The 19,899-nt window shown below is 41.7% G+C and overlaps 1 protein-coding gene across 1 annotated transcript; it reads right to left on the bottom strand.

Annotated features, from left to right (window-relative positions):
- Positions 1-568: 568 nt before the first annotated feature.
- On the bottom strand, positions 569-19,651 carry LOC118428922. The gene is made up of 14 exons (XM_035839214.1): positions 19,570-19,651; positions 19,015-19,088; positions 18,375-18,451; positions 17,587-17,673; positions 13,961-14,049; positions 12,158-12,235; positions 10,940-11,000; positions 6,711-6,804; positions 6,025-6,512; positions 5,116-5,281; positions 4,559-4,653; positions 3,925-4,014; positions 3,306-3,440; positions 569-2,679 (listed from the first exon to the last, which is right to left on the bottom strand). Exons 1-14 carry the CDS (start codon positions 19,605-19,607, stop codon positions 2,509-2,511), a joined length of 1,743 nt encoding a protein of 580 aa, XP_035695107.1. The 5' UTR covers positions 19,608-19,651; the 3' UTR covers positions 569-2,508.
- Between the last annotated feature and the right edge of the window lie 248 nt (positions 19,652-19,899).

Below are 19,899 nucleotides of genomic sequence, written 5' to 3'. Positions count from 1 at the left end.
GCTGCCCTAAGAAGTTTGTTGCGAATCTTTTAAGGCTATTTTACAGCATTATAATGGAAGAGACAAGGTGGGAAGAGAATGGCATGAAAGAGGGACTGTGACCACCTACAATTAGCCTCTACCAGGCTCAGTGGATCGGTAGAATCGTTATCCTCACCTCACGTGGTGAGGAAACGTACTCTTCTGGCCGGCTAACTCCCCTAGCGTACTATAGATTCTATTTGTCCAATTTCTACAATTAGACCACCGATCCACGAAGCCTGGTAGAGTCTACCTACAATCACTTGGGTACAAAAAACGGCGACAAAGTCGTAGGAATGCTACATTGTCTCTGTTTTAGCTTCTCTGTTAAGTCCTGATATTTAAAATGACGTGTAAAATATAGTTTGTGTTTAAAGACATTTCAATCTCTTTAACTGTTACAAAAGATTCAGAAGTTACAGACATTTTGAGTGACATCCATCACTCTTCTTTAGTGTCTTCAAACACATTGGACCTCCAATTTAACGTCCTATACAAAGGACATCCAGGCATAATCAAAGCTCATTGTCATGAGTGAAATGAGGAAATTCATATGAAATGCCTTTCCTAACGGCGCAACGTCAGAGCATATTTGGGGACATGAACGAACCCAGGACCTCTGGTCTTTCAGCCAAACACCCCACCTTTCTGCTAATTTGTATGTGACTCCACTGAAGTGGTGTGAATTTATTCACTGACAGCCTGAATTGTTTATTCCCTCTGTTTCCGCATTTTATATCATGATCTCACGCTAAGTTTGTTACTTCAGATTGTCTACTAAATGAAATTTAGTGGCCTAAAACGTTATAAACTAAAATGTGTTATGTATTGTGAGTGCAATGGGCAGAGAAAGGAGGGTGTTTCTTATTGTAACGATGTGATATAACAACTTTATTTTTGCTGTGTGTAAAGCTTCTATTTTGATGTCAATGGTTGGAGCTTGCGCTAAGTTCAATACGGCTTCCTTGATGTTGTAATATGGCATTTCAATTTCTGACAATTTCTGTAAGACTTGTATGGAATCTCGAATGGAAAAATTATAATAACATTTTGCTAAATGTTATTCGTACCTTCATTTATCTTTATTATGTTTTCTCCTTTTTTGCTGGAGTGTTCTTCTTCCTCATAGCAGAAAGGGTTTAAAAAAAAGGCTGGACTGTGCACCTTTGCTGGCTATCACGGGCTGTCTACCTGCGCTAGCCATCAGGTCAGGCTACTCAAATGCCCCCATTCATAGCCCAATTTTTTTTTCACTGCACACATTCGTTTGGGCGAGCCTAGTGGTGTAGTAATGTATGAAAGAAGCTTTAATTGACACAAGGCAAGAGGAAAACATTCTGCATTTAAATTATATATATAATTTGTGCATCTGCATCTGCAAATATGTTGCCTTTCTAGTTCAGTACTATTACATATAGGCAAAATCTGTGTGTGTAAATGTAAAATGTGAGTTAGACAATACCAAATGTTGTTCGTTCCTCTTGATGGGCATAAAGGTAAGGTGGAGGCCGTATGGGCAGTGGGTTGTTATCCACTGTCTAGGGTACGATAGAGGAAGGCGAGGACCGTCCTCTCCTTCCACCGCCGTTTACCTCCCCAACTGAAGTCAGGTACCCGTTTTTGCACCAGGGTCGAATTATGAAAGTGCACGTGGTTTTGATCGTTTCATAAAACATTCCAATGTAAATAAACACAACACTAAAGATCAACATTTTCATGATGCAAATATAGATTTTATTGAGCATTGAAAGAAATCAGTTTCAATCACTGAATGCATGAAGTAGTCCTTGCTGTCTTCATCGACCATGAGACTGTGTCAAAAACCATTGGTAGTTTTACAAAAATTGAATAGACCTCACGAACATTAAGTGACTTTTGAAAAATTACGCATTTAATACTATATATATTTATGTATGGCCCGTCTCAGACAGGATCTTGAAATGTAGTTATCCATTTATAATCGAAGATGAAACAAGAAAATTGAATCGTCTTTAGAAGGCAATCTCATCATGGCATGTTCGAATTCCTACTGTGTTGATTGTTGTGAGTTTGCCCCCAGGTATGGCTCTTACAGAGCGATTAACTACTCGCTTAACGTCCTGACTTAGTTGGACGGTGATCCTTTCCTTGACGGCATGGACGGTCCTGTCTTAAGAGAAGATTACTCGAAAGGTTTAAACCAGAACTCTTGTACATGCCTGCATTACTAGAGTCCCTTGGGGTCCGTTGTTTAACGCCTTTGAAGCGACACTGGGGATCTAAAAGACTAGTTGACGAACTCTTTGAATGAATTTTGATCTGTGAATGTACTTTAGAATGTTGCACGTTGAATGTTGATTAAAAGAATCTTGAAACTAGGGTCTCTTTCTCGCCATTGCTTTATAGAAGTGCTTGACATGAAGATGTACCAAAATTTATTAGGGAGTCTAACCCCCCATTGCGTCTTAAACGTTAAGTTATCAATGTTGTCTTTTGTCAACACGTTTTCTATCTAAAACACTCCTGTCCCATGTATTGCACGGTGTACTGCTGTTTCTTCTCCCTCCTCCGTTGCGAGTTCCTGACCAGGCTGCTGTAGGTGTTGGTTCTGTACGCCTCCCAGTCCACATAGTCCCGCAAGTTCTGCTGAAGCTCCTGCTCACTAGGAAACGGGTAGATCTGGGGACAAACGAACAAGAACGAGTTAAAGCAGGGTTGCCTATATCCGTTGTTCTGTACGCCTCCCAGTCCACATAGTCACGCAAGTTCTGCTGCAACTCCTGTTCGCTAGGGAACGGGTAGATCTGGATAAAAAATCGAGCAAGAACAAGTTAACGCAGGGTTGCCTTTATCCGTGGGGTAACCTATATCCGTTGTTCTGTGCGCCTTCCAGTCCACATAGTCACGCAGGTGCTGTGGCAACTCTTGCTCGCCCGGGAACGGGTACATCTGGGGGACAAACGAACAAGGACGATTTATTTACTATGCCTAACTGTGGGTCACCTTTATCCGTTGTTTTGTTCGCTTCCCAGTCCACATAGTCCCGCAAGTTCTGCTGAAGCTCCTGTTCACTAGTGAATGGGTAGATCTGAGGACGAACGAACAAGGACGATTTAACGCAAGGTTGCCTTTATCCGTGGGATAACCTATATCCGTTGTTCTGTAAGGCATCCCAGTCCACATAGTCGCACTGGTTCTGCTGCAAGTTCTACTGAAATTTTGAAGCGTTTTTTTTTTCAGATCCTGACGCACTCCACACCATGAAATGTGTGTAAACAATCGAACAAACAAACAAACAAGCACACCTGTGTTCTGAGCTTCCTGAGCAGCTCGTCGTTGGCGTGACGTCTGTACAGTTTTTTTGAGATCATGACGCACTCCGCACCGTTGCTCACCAGGATCAGACTTGGCTGCTCGTCGAACAGGAAGTCGGACAGACCCTGAGGCACACAGGGATAATAGTCGTTAAAGGTAATTGCGAGGTAAAAAAAAAAAAACTTTTATCTAGCCTTTTGCCATGTTGATTAAATTATATGGATGACATCCGCGCGCGTTCGTTTTCGTCCGTTTCGAAAAATATGTTTTCGGCCATAACTGTTAAATTAAGTGACATGGAAGCAGAATGCCAGTTGATATCAATTTTAAAGCCAAAGAAGAAGAATCGGTCGTCAGGTTTGTATGTTTAACACTGTGTGTCAAGTCATGCAGTCAAATATCCTGACTATATAGATTTCATAATGAACTTTTTTGCCAAACTGAAACTTTCATTCAGACGCGCCCATCAGATTTGGGTTCCCAGAGATGTCATTTATATAATCAAATCAACAGCGTCAAAAAACATTTCCAAACTTTTCCAAGAACTGCTTATCTTTATAAGATTTTTGTTTTCAAACAGAAGAAAGTATCACTCAATAGTCAACTCACAAAGACCGCTCCCTTCCCCAGCGTCTTGACAGTCACGAACACGGATTTGTTCTCGACAGGCCCTGGTCTGGTTTTCGTCAGCGAAGGGAGCTGGAGAAGTGATAGCAAAACAAAATCTTAATAAAAAAAGCAGTAAACTAGTTTCATCTACTTCTTCGTTGCCTCTTGTTATCATTAGTATATACTTTTTGTTGAAGTCTTGATATATATATCAGCAGGTGTAATGCGTACTTTAGATTATATACACTTTTGACATTAAGATTTTTAAATATATAAAAAACGGAAATCTTTAATCTTGTTAACGCATTTTAAACATTGTACGCTTTGTACTGTTCAGTGTTCTAAATATGTAAACAAGCTTGATAATTTGTATCTTGGGCCGAAACTTTGCTGTCGTTTTAGAGAAAATGAACTATTTACTACTTCTTTGTTGAATAAAAAGTTATCAAACGTTGGGACATTTGCTTTTCTCTTAGAAATGTAGAAATGTGGAAAAAAATTCTACAGATGAACTGATGGGCAGCCACGCATGATCGAGCATGGCAAGTCTGCTGGTTTGAAGTCCTATTTTGACGGGCCTTCCTCCTCTTTTTCTTCGCCTCAAAAGTATCTGAAGAAGCTATTTGAAGATTACCTGTGACTTGCTTTGTCGTGACGTCACCCGTTTCTTACCCACGAGGCTCTGCGGCAGTTTTCTGAGCATTTTCCGTGGCCTGTTGTGAGCTGCAACTGCAAACGAAATATTGGTTAACCTTTTAATCTCCAACACTACACAAAAATGCTTGCATTAGCCATTACGCCCACAGACGACTTCTATGCACTAGCAACATTACTTACCTTTGCCACATATATGCATGACAGCCAAGCTAGCAATGTTTTCATTTACATAGGTTTTGCATTTCTAAAAGTCCTCAATTCAAATTTTGACTAATGCAAAAGTGAACATTCAGTGTTTCTTTCTTTCTCTTTCTTTTTCTTTCTGTCTTCCTTTCTTTCTTTCTTTACTTGTATTTTTCTATCAGTGGCATGGGCTTTCAAAGAATGCTTTTCTGTGCTGTGTTGTGTTGCAATTGTTGAACATAAATTCTTTTTAGTAATTGGCTTGATCTATTGATGAATTGAATGATCCATTGATTGATTGATTGATTGATTGATTGATTGATTGATCTGACAGTCTCATCGAGACTTTACCTTGTGAAATAACGTCCATGGCTTTCGGTGTTTGCTGAAGTTTAGATTGCACGATAGTTTTCGTTCTGACCCTGGTCGGCTTCTCCTCCCTCTTGACGTCACGTCGTGACGTCACCTGCTTCTCAACCTCGAGTCGAGGCTGGGGCGTTTGGACGAAGTACGCCCCCTGTTTCGGAAAAAAAAGATGCTGTGTCGAATGTTTTGAACGGTTAGTTACCATGACAATTATGAAAAACAAGTGTTATGGAAAGCTGAACAAATGACAAACACAGAGTATTGCATTTTTGAATACCGAACAATAAATTCTTCATTTTTGTTTTCAGTCTTCTTCTCCTTTGACATATGAATAAACGTTGACATTAGTGTATGTTTCCCGATATAATTTTTTTTTCAATCGACGGCATGTATTTGCTCCTTTTGCAGCTGCTTTCTACGATTCCAAGCATGGTTGAAAACTTTTTTTTTTGGAAACGGACGAAAATTGATGCGCGCGCGGATGCCATCCATATTATCAAATCAACATGGCCTAACATAGTAAACTATCATGTTCTCCATCATACATTACCCATCCTCCTACGCAGGGACATCCAGCAGCGAAACCGACTGTCTGGATGTACCCTGCTCTTTAAACCGTCACCATCAGTTCCTGACCGCCCTGCTTATAAATATTAATGAGCTTACCCTTATATATAGGAGAACCCTTTTGAAAACTAAACCGGGCCTATTCTAGATCTCTGATTGGCTGACAGCTGGTTTGGGGAGACGTCCACGGGAACTAAGAGTGACGGTTGAAAGAGCAGGGTACATCCAGACAGGCGGTTTCTCTGTTGGATGTCTCTGCGTAGGAGGATGTCATCACCAAAAAGAGTCCTACTTTCAATCATGTAGATTAAAACAATGGAAACTCACCCTGCTCAACCCGATGACTGGCAATTTGGGTATCTTTGAGGGTTCATCCGTCCCTTTTGCGGAGTCTCTGTTGATGTCTTTGTTGATTTCAGCATTGTCTATTAAAGATGGCAGCCTGACGGACAGTTGCTTTTTCAGTGGTCTATCATACGGAATCCGCTCCGGACTTGCGCTTGTTACTTCTATGGCAGGGACTGGGTCCTCTGTGTTCGTTTGACCATCTTTCTTCTCTGTATTGTCGATAACACTGTCTTTCTCTTCAGAGATATCCGATAGTTTTGACTGAGTCCGTTTGGAATCGCTGTCGTCCACGGTTAGGGATTTCGCACTCCAGTCGGTGAGTTTCTCAAGGTTCTGCGGTGTTGTTGTTGTTTGTTCGGTTGTTTGTTTGTTTGTTTTCGTTCTCTCTACCGTTTTCCTGGCGCTGTAGCGATGTGAGAGGGCGGGGAGCGATTTGCTGAGATGCGCCTGCCGAAACTTGTCTATCACTGGAACGATACAAATACTAGTGTTGAAGAACTTCTTTTAAACATTTGCAAGGTTATAAAACATGTAGTATGTAGTATATGCAGTATTGAAACTGGTGATGTTATATTAGATTTGCTGATCAATAGTACGATACTAGCGAAGAAAATTGAGTTTGGAAGAATAACTACAATCTTAAATTTTGACCAGTAATTTCGTACCTTCAGAATCATCTAGAACACTTCTCTTCCGTTTGCCTCTCTTCTTCCCGGTGACTTGGACTACTTTCAGTTCCTTAAGAACCGTGCAGCTACCCTATTAAGGAAGAGAAAAGGTTTCGGCGTAAGATAATGAAAACATGTATTGTGTCAATCATCACCTAAGGTACCTACATGCCCAAAACGATGCAAATACATCGTTAACTGCTTGAGTTATCCTCTTTCAAAGTTTCTAGCAAAAGAGACACTGCAGTACGAGTGTCAAAGATGCTACGGAACTCAAACCTACACCACTGCCCGAAGAGATATCTATCACTCAAAAACCACGACCGCCGCATATCCAGAACATGAAATATGAAAACCGGAAGTTACGTTATACTGTAAATGCAGAAATGTTCGCGGTGGATTAATGTTTTTCTATTATGGTATTAGATTGCAGTCTATGGTGTTACCGCGAACTTAAATCCACCGCGAAAAGTCCTTTTTCCCGCTACCGCGAAATTAAATCCCCGCGAACTTAAATGCATTTACAGTAGTTCTTTAGAAAGTCGCTAGGGGGGCCCCAAAATCTAACCGCTTCTTCCTTTTGCCAACCAACCCCTATCACAAAATATCACGAAACTCCATATACGAGTTATGCAGTTTACAAACAAACAAACAGACACACGCACCGAAATAACCTTGCCGAAGGCAACTAAGACAAACTATCTTGATTTCCGTCTCCTTGGAAATGCCAGGATTTACCCATCCATTAGCAAAGCTAATCCACATAATCCAGTTGACAAGACAGGGATGAACGGACAAATCCTCTAGGACTAAAGGCTTTGTAACAAATTGCAGCTGACTTAACAAGGATAGACAAATAGACAGATCAAATATCAGACGCCCAATGATTCTATGAAAGATGAAAGATTCTTTCCTCACAGGATTTTAGAAATGGATATGACAGAACCGAAAGACAAGGCAACATTTTCAGTTACAACACAGCCGAACTTTATGCCTAGGTTACACATAGCCGAATTTGGCTCCCGACTCTCTCCCGACTATGGTTTAGGAGTGATTCGGGAGCTAGTCGGCTGGCGTTCGGCTGAGTCGGCTGGCGTTCGACTGGTGTTCGGCTGCCTCAAAACATTCAATGTTCAAAACATTCGGCTCTGAACGGCGGGTCTGGAATGGGTCGGTTGGTGGTCGGCTGGTTTTCGGTATGGTCGGCTAGTGTTCGGCTGGTGTTCGGGAGCAACTTAGCTAAATTCGGCTATGTGTAACCTAGGCATAACACATCCACGACTGATGAAAATCTGCGAAAGCTCATGTTCCAATCGATAAGCAAAAGATTTATATATTTTGCGTCTTGCCCAATGTTTATCTCAATAACGTTATTCATTTGTTTATTTTCTTGACCGATGTTTATTTAGGTTAAAGGGACATAATGTAGAAATATGGCGCCAAAATTTCAAATGTTTTGAACTTGAAAATCTCCATTCAGATTGACATTTGCAACTTATTTCTAACTTATCGGCGTCATTTTATCACATTTCTAGTGCTAATTAACGACGTCAAAGTAAGCCGCGACCAAATTCACTTACTTCCGGGTAGCCTACCGGAAGCATAGGCGGTAGGCCATCGAGTTTTTGTTGAAATCAGTATTAGTTTGCTGTAATAAAAATCTGACTCCACGGAAAGATTCCCGAGAATCGTACACTTACACACACTGGGTACTCGGTCCACGGAAAGATTCCCGAGAATCGTACACTTACACACACTGGGTACTCGGTCCACGGAAAGATTCCCGAGAATCGTACACTTACACACACTCTGTACTTGGTCCACGGAAAGATTCCCGAGAATCGTACACTTAGCGGTTACACAAACTGTCGATTCCAAAGAATCACATATACGAACGGTTGCCGAAATCACCCGAAGTTTGCCGAACACCGACTTCCGAACGCTTTGGTGTTAGGAACAATAATGAATAGGTAGGAAATGCAGTTTTAAAACCCTTGTTTTCGGCGAAATGCCTCAATGAAATAAAACTCGTTGATACTACTTATTATCTAGGTGTTACGTACTAGCCATGTAAGATTACTTGGGACTCAACACCTAATAATAAAGAAGATATGCAACATTTTGTAAAGTCCGATTTCCGGGGAACAGCGTTACCAGCAGTACCATATTTGGCCGCTAGGGTCGCTGCTGCACAAGACTATTACATCATTGCTAGCCAATCAGACGAGAGACTCAGATTTCCCGCCAAAGTTTCGGTGAACCAAGTACACCGTGTGTTTTATAGTGTAATAGTGTAGTGTATGATTCTCGGGAATCTTTTAGTGGACTGAGTACACAGTGATGTCAATGATTCTCGGAATTTTTCAGAGAGAGTGTGTCAATGTATGATTCTGGGGACTATTTGAGTGGACCGAATACACTGAGTGTGTGGTAGTCAGTGTATGATTCTCAGGAATCTCTGTGGAACGAGTACACACTGTTTGAGTTCATAGAGTCAGATTTTAGTACGACAAAGTGCATATGATACTGATTTCAACAAATACTCGATGGCCTATCGCCTTTGGTCAAACCAGCCACGTTGAAAACTATTCTCACGTAAAAGCTGAGAAGTCCCAGATCCACCATAGAACCGTGGTTCTAACTCACTTTTCCTGCTGGTCACCCCTATTGGTAACGCTCTTGCCGGGTAGCATTTCCTACCCAGTCATTTATATGTAGTTAGTGAAGTTAGCCCTCTTGGCAGTTCATCGGTTCGAGCAGGCCTTCGCGAACGCGTTCGAGCAAACTGCGAAACTGTTCTACTCCCGTCGGCCTTTGCGTGAACTATCCCCGTGATCTAGAACGACGCAGCAAACGGAGCTCGGCGTACACAGTGCGTCTTTCAAGCTCAGCATCTTGTTTATTATTTGATTCAATGGACTGAGTACAGTACGGTATTACTGTATACAGTGTGTGTTGGGTATATACGTACAAAGATAGCAACAGCGATTTCAACAAAAACTCGATGGCCTATCGCCCATGCCGGAAGTAAGCCGACCGTAGATTTCCGAATCGACCGTTGCGGTCGCAGATCTTCGGAGCGTAGCGGGACTTTCAACAAACTTCAGTAATGATTCGAGCGAACCACCGAACGCGTTCTAAAGCGCACTTTGGCTCGCCGGCGAGTTGAATAAAATGGCGGACGACTCAAGCGGCGGAGGGAAGTGCACATATTTCAAGATATCCTCACGGCTCAACAAAGTCGTATCCATACGTTGTAAATATTGCTGTGCAGTGTAATGAGGTAGACTCAACTCATGATGTAGAGAAATGACCGAAAACAGTGACTTTATTTTTACATTATGTCCCTTTAACTAAGTTAAACTTTTTAGATGTAACGTTAACAAAAATTACCACCGTTGACTGATTGAACGTAACGTTAGGGCAAATGCTACAGGGTCTTAAAAGGCTGGGGATATGCAATATGTAACGTCACAGGTCAGTTAAATTTACGCCGGATTTCTGATTCGACAGGTAACTTTAAGTTCAAGGACGGACTTTATACGAGAAGCACAGTATAAATTCATACTGCGTGAATGCTAACGTTTGTGAGGGAAATAGAGATTCTTTTGTTTACGACGATACAACAAACAACGACAGACGCGTGAGCCTTGTGCGGTGGGAGGTAAGTTACTGCCGTTGCTATGACGACCCGTTTCAGACGATAGGAGACCCATGACTCCCGCCGTTTCAAGGTCGCCAAGGTCATTGCTAAACTACAGAGGATGGAATGTACATTCTCTAAGCAGATGCGGGGAGGAAACATTGTAACGTTTTCGTACTGCCAGGTTTTGTGCCAACTGCCAACCCTGGGTTCCAAATAAATGTGATAAAGATGCTCGTCCCTTGTCACAAGGGTCGGCATTAGACAACGATGAGCCAACCATGCACGACCATAGATATAGTTATATAATGTTACGTCGCAAGGTTGCTTTACGTTTGTGATCGCACTACAAACCTGACCAGACCGTTTCCATCGAACGCCGAATCGAACAAATAGAATCCCATGTTCTATTTCGAACACCTCGATCGAAAACGCTGTTCGGAACAGAAGTATTCTAAATAGAACAGGGGCGGGGCTTATGTGTTCGACAGAAGCGACCATGTGTTCAACCATAATAAAACCCACGATGAATTTTTTTAGTTTCTTTCCAAGATCTGCTTGGAGAGAAGGAAAATTTGCTTACCGTGGTGATGACGTATATCCAGTCCGACTTCTGACTGTCCTTGGTCAGGACAGAGCCTCTCCTGGGGAAATAATGATTCGTCATGTGTTTGTTTATTTCTTTTGCTTGTTTCTTGAAGATTTGTGAAGACGTAGTACTTTCTGTCTAAGTATCTTTGAATGTGGTAAAGATGGCATAAATTGTAACGTTAAAGGTGAACTCCAAACGACATTCTACACAATGTAGTTAAAGGCAACGGAACAAGGGCTTGTCCTAGTTGTAACGTTAAATGCATGTTTACTTTGGCCTTACCAGTTCTTTCTTCAGAACCACAACAAAACTGGTGGCGTATTTTTTTAAGGAAAGTCACCATACAACCACTTGAAATCCTCTTGCGACTCTTACTAACACAGTCGGTAGTTCTCGAGAAACCAGGCGCTTTTTTTTCGTTCGTCACCCGTAAAACACTTCAAACCAATTATTTTCAAGGTCAGAGAACACAACACAACGCAACAACGGTGACGCTGTGTAGCGTAACAGTAGGGTGTTTGTCTCCAATCCCAGAGGTCCAGTTCTCTGATATGCTTCGACGTGGTGCCATTAGGCTAGGAATTTCCTCACTTCACTCAGATGAAAATGAGTACTTAGCTTTGGGTAGGAACGTCACTAATATAGGACGTTAAATGGAGGCCCTTGTTTGAGGAAAGACACACCTCGAGCACATAACGTATCTACCTAACGTTACCACACTTATCGAAAAGAGTAGAAGACCTTCCTATAGTGTGAGTGGCTCTGTTAAATCAGTCTGGATATGTAGCTTGTACTCTTCAGTACAAACCTGGTAAGTTACGCCATGAGGCGGGCCCGAACTACTCACCAACAGGTGGGGCTACTCGATAAGTAGAGTGGGTCTTTAACGGCTTATAGCGTAGATTTGTATGTTGAAAGGGGAAACAAATTATGGCTTTACAAGGTATTCTAAACTACTCTATTAAAGGATTTACCATAGGATAACATCAAAGCGTTGTAACATCCAAATGAAGGAAAGCAGAAAACCAAAACGTTTTGCTCTGAAAGACACCCCAGTGTCACGGTGCCTTTAACCACGTTATTAACTTTATCGGCATTTTCATAAAATACAAGGCAGAAATAGAAGAAATAATTTTTCCTCTTTGAAAGCCTAGTAAAGCATTTTTTATATGGAAGGTCAAGTAGATCTTTTAAGATAACACAACTTACAGTGCGTACTGGAACATGCAACTCTCCGGGCTCTCCTCTAGAACAGCCACCGGCCAGTCCTGTAGGAAATCCAGACCCCTGGAAAAATAGGAAAGATATTAACATCTGTCAATCAACATCTGTCTCTCTTTCTCTCTCTCTGCCTTTCTCTCTCTCTCCCTTTTTCTCTCCCCTTCTCTCTCCTTCTCTCTCTCCATCTCTCTTCCTTTCCCTCTCCCCTCTCACTCTTTTCCTTTCTCTCTCTCCTCCCTCTCTCACTCCTTCTCTTTCTTTCTCTCTGTTTCTCGGATAGAGTCTAGAGTCTGTGAAGCCCGTTCATAAGGAGGAAGTGTCTGTGCTGGTGTTGGTCGGCTATTAAGTTAAAGATGTTTGCTAAGTTGTCTGTCAACCTAAGAACTAAATAATTACTTTCTTCGTTTATTTCCACCATTGTTATTTCTTCCCTTATGTGTCACACAGTTACATTTTGGGCAAGAACGTATCGTAACGGAAAGGAAAACAAAATCAGATGATACGGCGAAATACTTCATGGTATATAAAACAAAAAACATGTAAAATTTTGTAATAGCTGCCCACTTAATATCATTTTCGAGCTGACATTGCTGGTCGATACACAATAACTGTCAATGTGCCGTCTGGAGTAGTCGAATCAAATAAAGGTTGCTGACAAGTATTAACATTTGTGTTTGCAGGGGATTAAACACGTTTACATAGTGCAATATTCGTGCCACTTCACCGTGTATTGAACGTGATATAACCTAGTAATAAAGATTAACATTTGCTAATGCTCGGTACATCAATGTCCTACGGTACAGCTTGGTTATAACTGCGTTACTTTAAGTAAATTTCTGAACGTGCCGCTTTGACTGGTCCAAAATCTTGAGTCCCAACGCGTGTCGTAACCATGGAGACCGTTTCTATACCTCCTTCTCTCCTGGCAGGTTGTTTCACACACCGCCATTGTACCATTTCCTCGCTTACCACATAAACTTTTATCCAATTCCCAGGTTCCCACTCTAGTACAGTTACACTCACAGAACGTCTTGTGGTAAAAAGGCATGAAGACGTTGTTTTGAGAAAGCGTATTTACAGAAGGTTCCCAAGGAGTGTGGAAGGTGGGCTCTTAAACTTAAGGCTGTTCCGTGTGTGTCCTAACTCTTGTAAGAACACAGCGAAGACAATGGCCGTCTTACCATCGAGCCCCGGCACAAACATGTAGAATTCCTGCCTTCATTGTGTTCCCGCTTGTCAACAGATTTGGGCAAGGACACTTGACACTGTTTATTTTTCCACCGTGTTTTGTTTTCCTCGATACTCCCTTTCGCCAAGAAGTAAGACGGTGTAATGACATAAGAGGATAGAAAATCTTAAAGATTTCTTGGTGTGTAGCTGCGAAGTGTTTAGCTTCATACAAAAGTTTCTTAAAGAGAAAACTTTCAAGTACGTCCGTCGCATTTTATGTTCTGACAAAACAAGACGTTAACAACATACTACATTCTCCCAACACAAACAGTTTCGTGCAATAATTGTCATTAAGCCACCCCAAGTGTCATATAACTGTCTTACCAGACACCTTAATTCCTTAGATAGAAATAAGACGTTGTTAAGAGGCTGGAAGGTGAGAAAAGTTTCAAGTACGTCCCTTGTATCCTACTCTGACAAAATAAGACGTTAACAACATACTACCTTTTCCCAACGCAAACGGTACCATTTGTCATTAAGTGCCATATAACTATCCTGCTAGCAACCTCAATTCCTTTAACATACATAAGACTATGTTTAGACGCTGGAAGATGCTCTCACCTGAGGAAGGGGCTCTTGATGAAGTCGCCGGCGCTGACCAGCGTGTTCTCAGGCGGCATGGTAGTCCTGGTCGCCCTGTCCACCAAGTCCTGTACACGGGACAGCCGCCAAGACTCCATCACCACAACGTTTCAACCGTACAGATTTAACGCTACTTCTAGCTAGCGTGGCGAGAGAAAAAACACACATATACGTATACACGCATACACAGCTACTACGCTGTGGTGTATAACCCCAGACTCAGGCCGTGACCGGTTAAACACTCCATCGGTAATGCAGCCCGGCGCGGCAGGTAATACCGTACCCCACCGGCATTCACCGCAGCCCGAGTGGAAACCGGACGTCCATTCAGAACCTTCGGACCCGTCCATTCATTGTCAGGGGGCGGAGCGAAGCGTTTCAACGCTGTTGCTAAGCGACCTAACCGATGCAGACCAAGCAAGTATCAATGTCTTGTGTATCATATTCAATATCACAATCGTCATACAATGGTACATTTTTTTTACACAATGGTACATTTCTACCATTACCAAGAAGCGAGTGACGAAACCGGCCGAATCTGTATACCACGCCAGATATTGTGTATTTTCTTGTTGTGGTCTGCACTTTATAAGTAAGGTTGAGCAAAAACAAAGGTCTTTATTCATTCAGTCAATATTAAAAGAAATCTAAGTTGATATGTTGTAGCCCATTGTGACATTTGATAGCATGTTGGCGTATATGTTCGTGAGGCAAGCCTTAATGAACAACAAAGGCCACCAAGATGTTGTGATATTGCGATGAAATATAAGAATGGGTCATTCATAGCTCGACGTGTTGTTTTTAAAACAACTTCAAGATTTATTTCTGTAACTGAGTCCGTCCTTTTTTAACCTTGTTGCTGTTACGTTTGGTTTCCCCTGTTTGGGGTTTGCAGTGAGCAGAACGCTGTTGGTGCAACCGGCTCCATGGATATTTAAAGGTGCCATGATGGTAATGGAATAGTTTTCTAAATTCAACACCCAATGATTTCGACCTAAACTTTTAACTAATAATAATAATAGTATGCAAATGCAACTCCGGTTGTTTCAAGGAAATCGTTTTTTAATCATTGTATTGATTTCATCTTTGTATATAATAATTCTATTCTCATCACTGTGATAAGTTAGTCAATTAAAAGTTTATTTATTTATAATAAGTCAAACGTCTGTAGAGTTTTATAATAAGTTGTTTTCTGCTAGAGGTATCGGCCTTGTATAGAAAACAATGCAATCCTTTGCCGGCACCTCCTAGGTGATTTTAGTCTGTAAAGTCTTACAAAGTGAATTTTAGAAAAAGGGAAGAGGCCCTTGACATTGTTTTAGATTTGGCCTGTGACGGTTAAGGCATCTTTTACCATTTTCTGTATTTCTAAAATTTCATGATCATTTATAGCCAAAAAATGATCAACGGTAGCAAGTAAGTGCTTTTGTTCTATCATGCAGTACAGCATTCCTAGATTCTTTACATATGCTATGAACGTAACAAAATGAGGCTCGTTCAACAGATAGAGCGATCACAGTACGAGAGAATCTGCCTAATAGTATATATTTACCAGATAACAAATGTAATGCCAGGATGTTTGTCATTTTTTTCTATAGGTTGTGGTGACCAGAGCCGAAAAATTCTTTAACAGTGAATACTTCTCAATCACGTTGGTCGATCAAAATGTAGACATTTTCCGCTAGCCACCAGTGCCTAACGAAGGAAGTATATAATAAGGTGACTTGCCACAGATTACAATCATGGTTATCTCAACCGTAGTATGCGACACATGTTATGCGTCACGAAGAAATGGCCGGACTGGATCTGCTATGGAAACCCGACAAGGGTCGTGGGTGTAGTCGTCTTTCCTTGACAATCGAGGACATGGGACTTCAGGATAACGAATTTCTGTCATGCTGGACAGGGGCTTATGGAGATCCTGATGTCAACTCTTTGAGGATAAACTAAACTGAACTATCACACCGAGAATCCCTTACTACAGAATACATGTAGTTCCAAACAGCTGTCCTCGATGTGCCCAAGATAAAAACCTCATTGCTATGCCCCATTTCGACTTGTTAACACAGGTAGTACTTAAGATATCCCAGACGATTCACCAAGGTGTCAAAACGGCTGCCTCATGACATGGAAGAATGTAGCCTATAACACGGTACTGACCGGACACAAAAAGCGAGCTTTTAAACTCCCACGGTGTGTCGTCACACAGGTAGAGAACAAACACCTGTTTCCTCACCTGTCCCACTTAAGATTCCTACAGACGACAAAGTTCCGTGGTGGGCCTGACAACAGGCTTTTTATCTTATTTGTTTGACTGGACGATTTTTTGTGACAGTTGTTATCTTCACATCCAATCGGCGCTGACCAACAAAATTATCATTAGATTATATCAATAGGCGCGCCGATGAAGGTTAGACATCCAGGTAACCAGATACGCAAGGTGACAGTTGCTCAAGCAACTGGATAGAATTTGCCATCATTATGTGACAGGTGTTTGTTTGTTTTTTACAGGTATTGTCTTTATATCAAATATATCACGATAGAATCAGCGCTGACCAAAAAATATCATTAGATTATACTATCAATAGGCACGCCGATGAAGGTTATAAGATACGCAAGGTGGCAGTTACTCAGGCAAGTGAATAGAATTTGGCATCGATATATCATTGTGACATTTCCAAATTTTATCAAGTTGCTTCCAAGTAACTGCTATACCTTGCGTGTGTTGATAGGTGGCATGAACACAAACAAGCTGTAGCGGCCGTTTATTTTCTTTAAGTGGTCGATATTTTTGTAGCGTTCGTTATCTTTACCTCAAATGTTTCGCGATGAGGTATATGCTGACCAAGAAAGTTACATATATAGAATCGTGAAAATCATTTCATGATCATCCCCTCTCTGCGCTTGAATTCATGCAGGTGCCTGACATCGGTCCCTGTATCTTTCTGTACAACTGTCCGTTATGACGTATGTTTAATTTTATTTGCATCTGATTTCTCTTGACGAAAAATACCAATAAATTTGCATCAAATGATGCCAAATGTAACGCATGGATCTATTTGTTACATTCCGATCTGTGGACTTCAAACGATGCGTCTTCCATTATAACAGTGGAGACTGCGCTACTCGCCTCTTGTATTTTGCCGTGTTGAGTCTGACAACGGCTGTTCGATGTTTGTGACAGTCACTTGATTTCTAGTCTTCGCATTGACCAAAACATTATATTGATAGGTAAATAGATTTGTGGACACTAGATTTAAACCAGACCAAAAGGCTCAACAGTGAAATCAGTTTTCAGATCAAGACAATAGATAGCGTCTCGTCAGTCTAGTCTAACGGAAAGCGCCACCTCCATAACACAACGTGTTTTCTATAATGACATGCTAGTTGCTAAGGCTGAACAAACAATGAGAGATTACTTTTCAATAGGTTAGTCCCATTTAGAATTTAAAACATGCTAAGTGTAGTTACGCCACCTATCAGATGGCATGGTCTTTACAACAGTCTAAATCTTATATGTTGGCCCTTTTTCAGGCCAATGTGAAAGAACAGACGGAAATGTCAGGGCTGGGCTTGTATATAAATAGGTAAGAAGTTCCACCCACCTCTGCGCTGATTGACAGCAGCTCAATGTCGCCCCGAGAAATGATTGACGTCTGTCGTTTCTCCCTGAAAGAGGTGCTTGTCAGCTCCTGGAACGGATGGTTTAATGCATAGACTGAAGTTAGCTGCAGTTCGTGTAGAAAACGCAAGGGTTGAGTCCTAACAAGGTCTTCGCTAAATACAACTATGCAGATGATCGGAGATGGCAGAGTTCATCCCTTTACCAGGCAGTCATACAGACGACAATACATGTAGCCGCTAGTAGATACACTTTACATATTCATCCATCCAAGGAGGTTCATCCATCCATCCATCCATCCATCCATCCATCCATCCATCCATCCATCCATCCATCCATCCATCCATCCATCCATCCATCCATCCATCCTTCCATCCATCCATCCATCCATCCATCCATCCATCCATCCATCCATCCATCCATACATACATACATGCATACATACACACTTACATACATACATGGAACATACATGCATGCATGCATGTACACATGCAGACATGCAGGGGGGAAAGAAAGTTAGCGACAGAAACATAGGCATACACACAGACAGGCTCACATTCAGGCAGACAGAAAGACATACAGGTATGTAGCCAGGCAGACGGACACACAATCAGGCACAGACAGACGGACGGATAAGCAGACAGACAGGCAGCCAACGACGGACCGACACACACACAGACAAACAAGTCGAAAACAACAGGCGAAGAACAAAACGCTCGACGAGGTTCAAGAAAGTCACAAAAGAAGAAAGACTGATCGTGAGCCCACCCCGAACGTGTCCCCGGGCCTCCTGAGTTCCTGTACGGTCAGCATGTGTGACTCAGCGTCCCAGGTCGTCACTATGGCTAAGGGACCAAACATGGGTTAGGGCTCTTCTACGTAGGATACGGGTTAGAGGTGATGACAACGTCAGATCTTTTTTGTTCAAAAATATTATCAAATAGACTTATATTGCTATGTTATACACCTAAAATGTCACACAACGAGCATATGAGGCGTACTCGTCCTGCTCTTACTTTTGTTCTATATCGACGAAATCAAAACGACAAAAAATTGGTGGTCTTATCATTTTGCTGATATTTTTTTTCTGACTTGTTCCAGTTGTGCTGCTGCGCATGACTATTTCAAATGCGACACCACTTACAGGGAAAACAGCAATTTTGCTACGGTAAGTTGTACTTGAATGATGACTTTGTACAATCCTTCTTTTAGCTAAAATAGCTTAAATACAAACAACCAGCCATTAATCCGTCTATGAAAACAACTTTCACTTCAGCCTATTGTGGGTTTCAAAACAAAAAAGACTGGTCCTATGATAACTTATTCTTACCGTCTGCACAATGACGTATTTTCCTAACAGTTTCTGACCTGAGCCGGAAGTGACGTAGTTTTACCGATTGTTACTTACCTGAGCCGGAAATGATGACGTAAAACAGACGAGAGATCTGCCCCTGTCTCACAATAGCGCGTTTCGGTCCGTAACTGCGAGAAAAAGAAAGAAAACACCAGGTAAATACCGACGAGTATCATGGTACAAGCACTTCTCGATGCCTGAGGTTATTGACTGGATGAACCGGTCAACAGTGGAAAAAAACTTGCATTGTTGACAGGATGATCCTGTCAATAGTGTAAAATTTGCAGTGCTGATAGGACCTTCCTGTGAAAAGTACAAATTTTTCCACTGTTGACAGGAGGATCCTGTCTGCAGTACAAATTTTGCATGGCTAACAGCGTCATCCTGTCAATATTAAACTGCTTCCCTTCTCGAAACGGTCCACCGTAACTAAAAGGATGCATCACGATCATTATATACATGTAGCTGTCGGAGAGTGCACACTACATCAATGAACATTATTCATTTCCTAAAAGTTTCGTACTTGAATCAAAATTGTTATGAACTTATCACCTCTCACATGGTTACCAAAGCAGCAGTTGCTGATCGTGTGTCAAGCTACACACTGACCTCTGATAGAAGCCGAACTTGCAGAAAGTCTTCTGCATGCTGATGGGGTTCTGGCTGAACGTTTTGAATCTCCGCAACTCCACAAGTACCTGGAGAGGGAAAAGAACACTCTGTGTCCTTCGCTGTTTCAATGAGTGTCCGTTTTGACGCAGGGTTGGTACTACGGTATGCTTCAAACATCAATTGCTTGTAACACTGTTAACTACGGTAAGTTAAGTATTGCAAATTCTTGGCCTAGGGCGTATTGAAAATGACAAAGATGAGAGACAAAAAAATACTAAACAGTATAGGAAGCAACTTCTCTAGTCACGAAACTCTAAAGCTAAAATG

The sequence above is a fragment of the Branchiostoma floridae genome, chromosome 13 (assembly GCF_000003815.2).
Source record: "Branchiostoma floridae strain S238N-H82 chromosome 13, Bfl_VNyyK, whole genome shotgun sequence".
In the NCBI taxonomy this organism is placed as follows: Eukaryota; Metazoa; Chordata; class Leptocardii; order Amphioxiformes; family Branchiostomatidae; genus Branchiostoma; species Branchiostoma floridae.
This window is presented reverse-complemented; position numbering and strand designations above follow the sequence as displayed.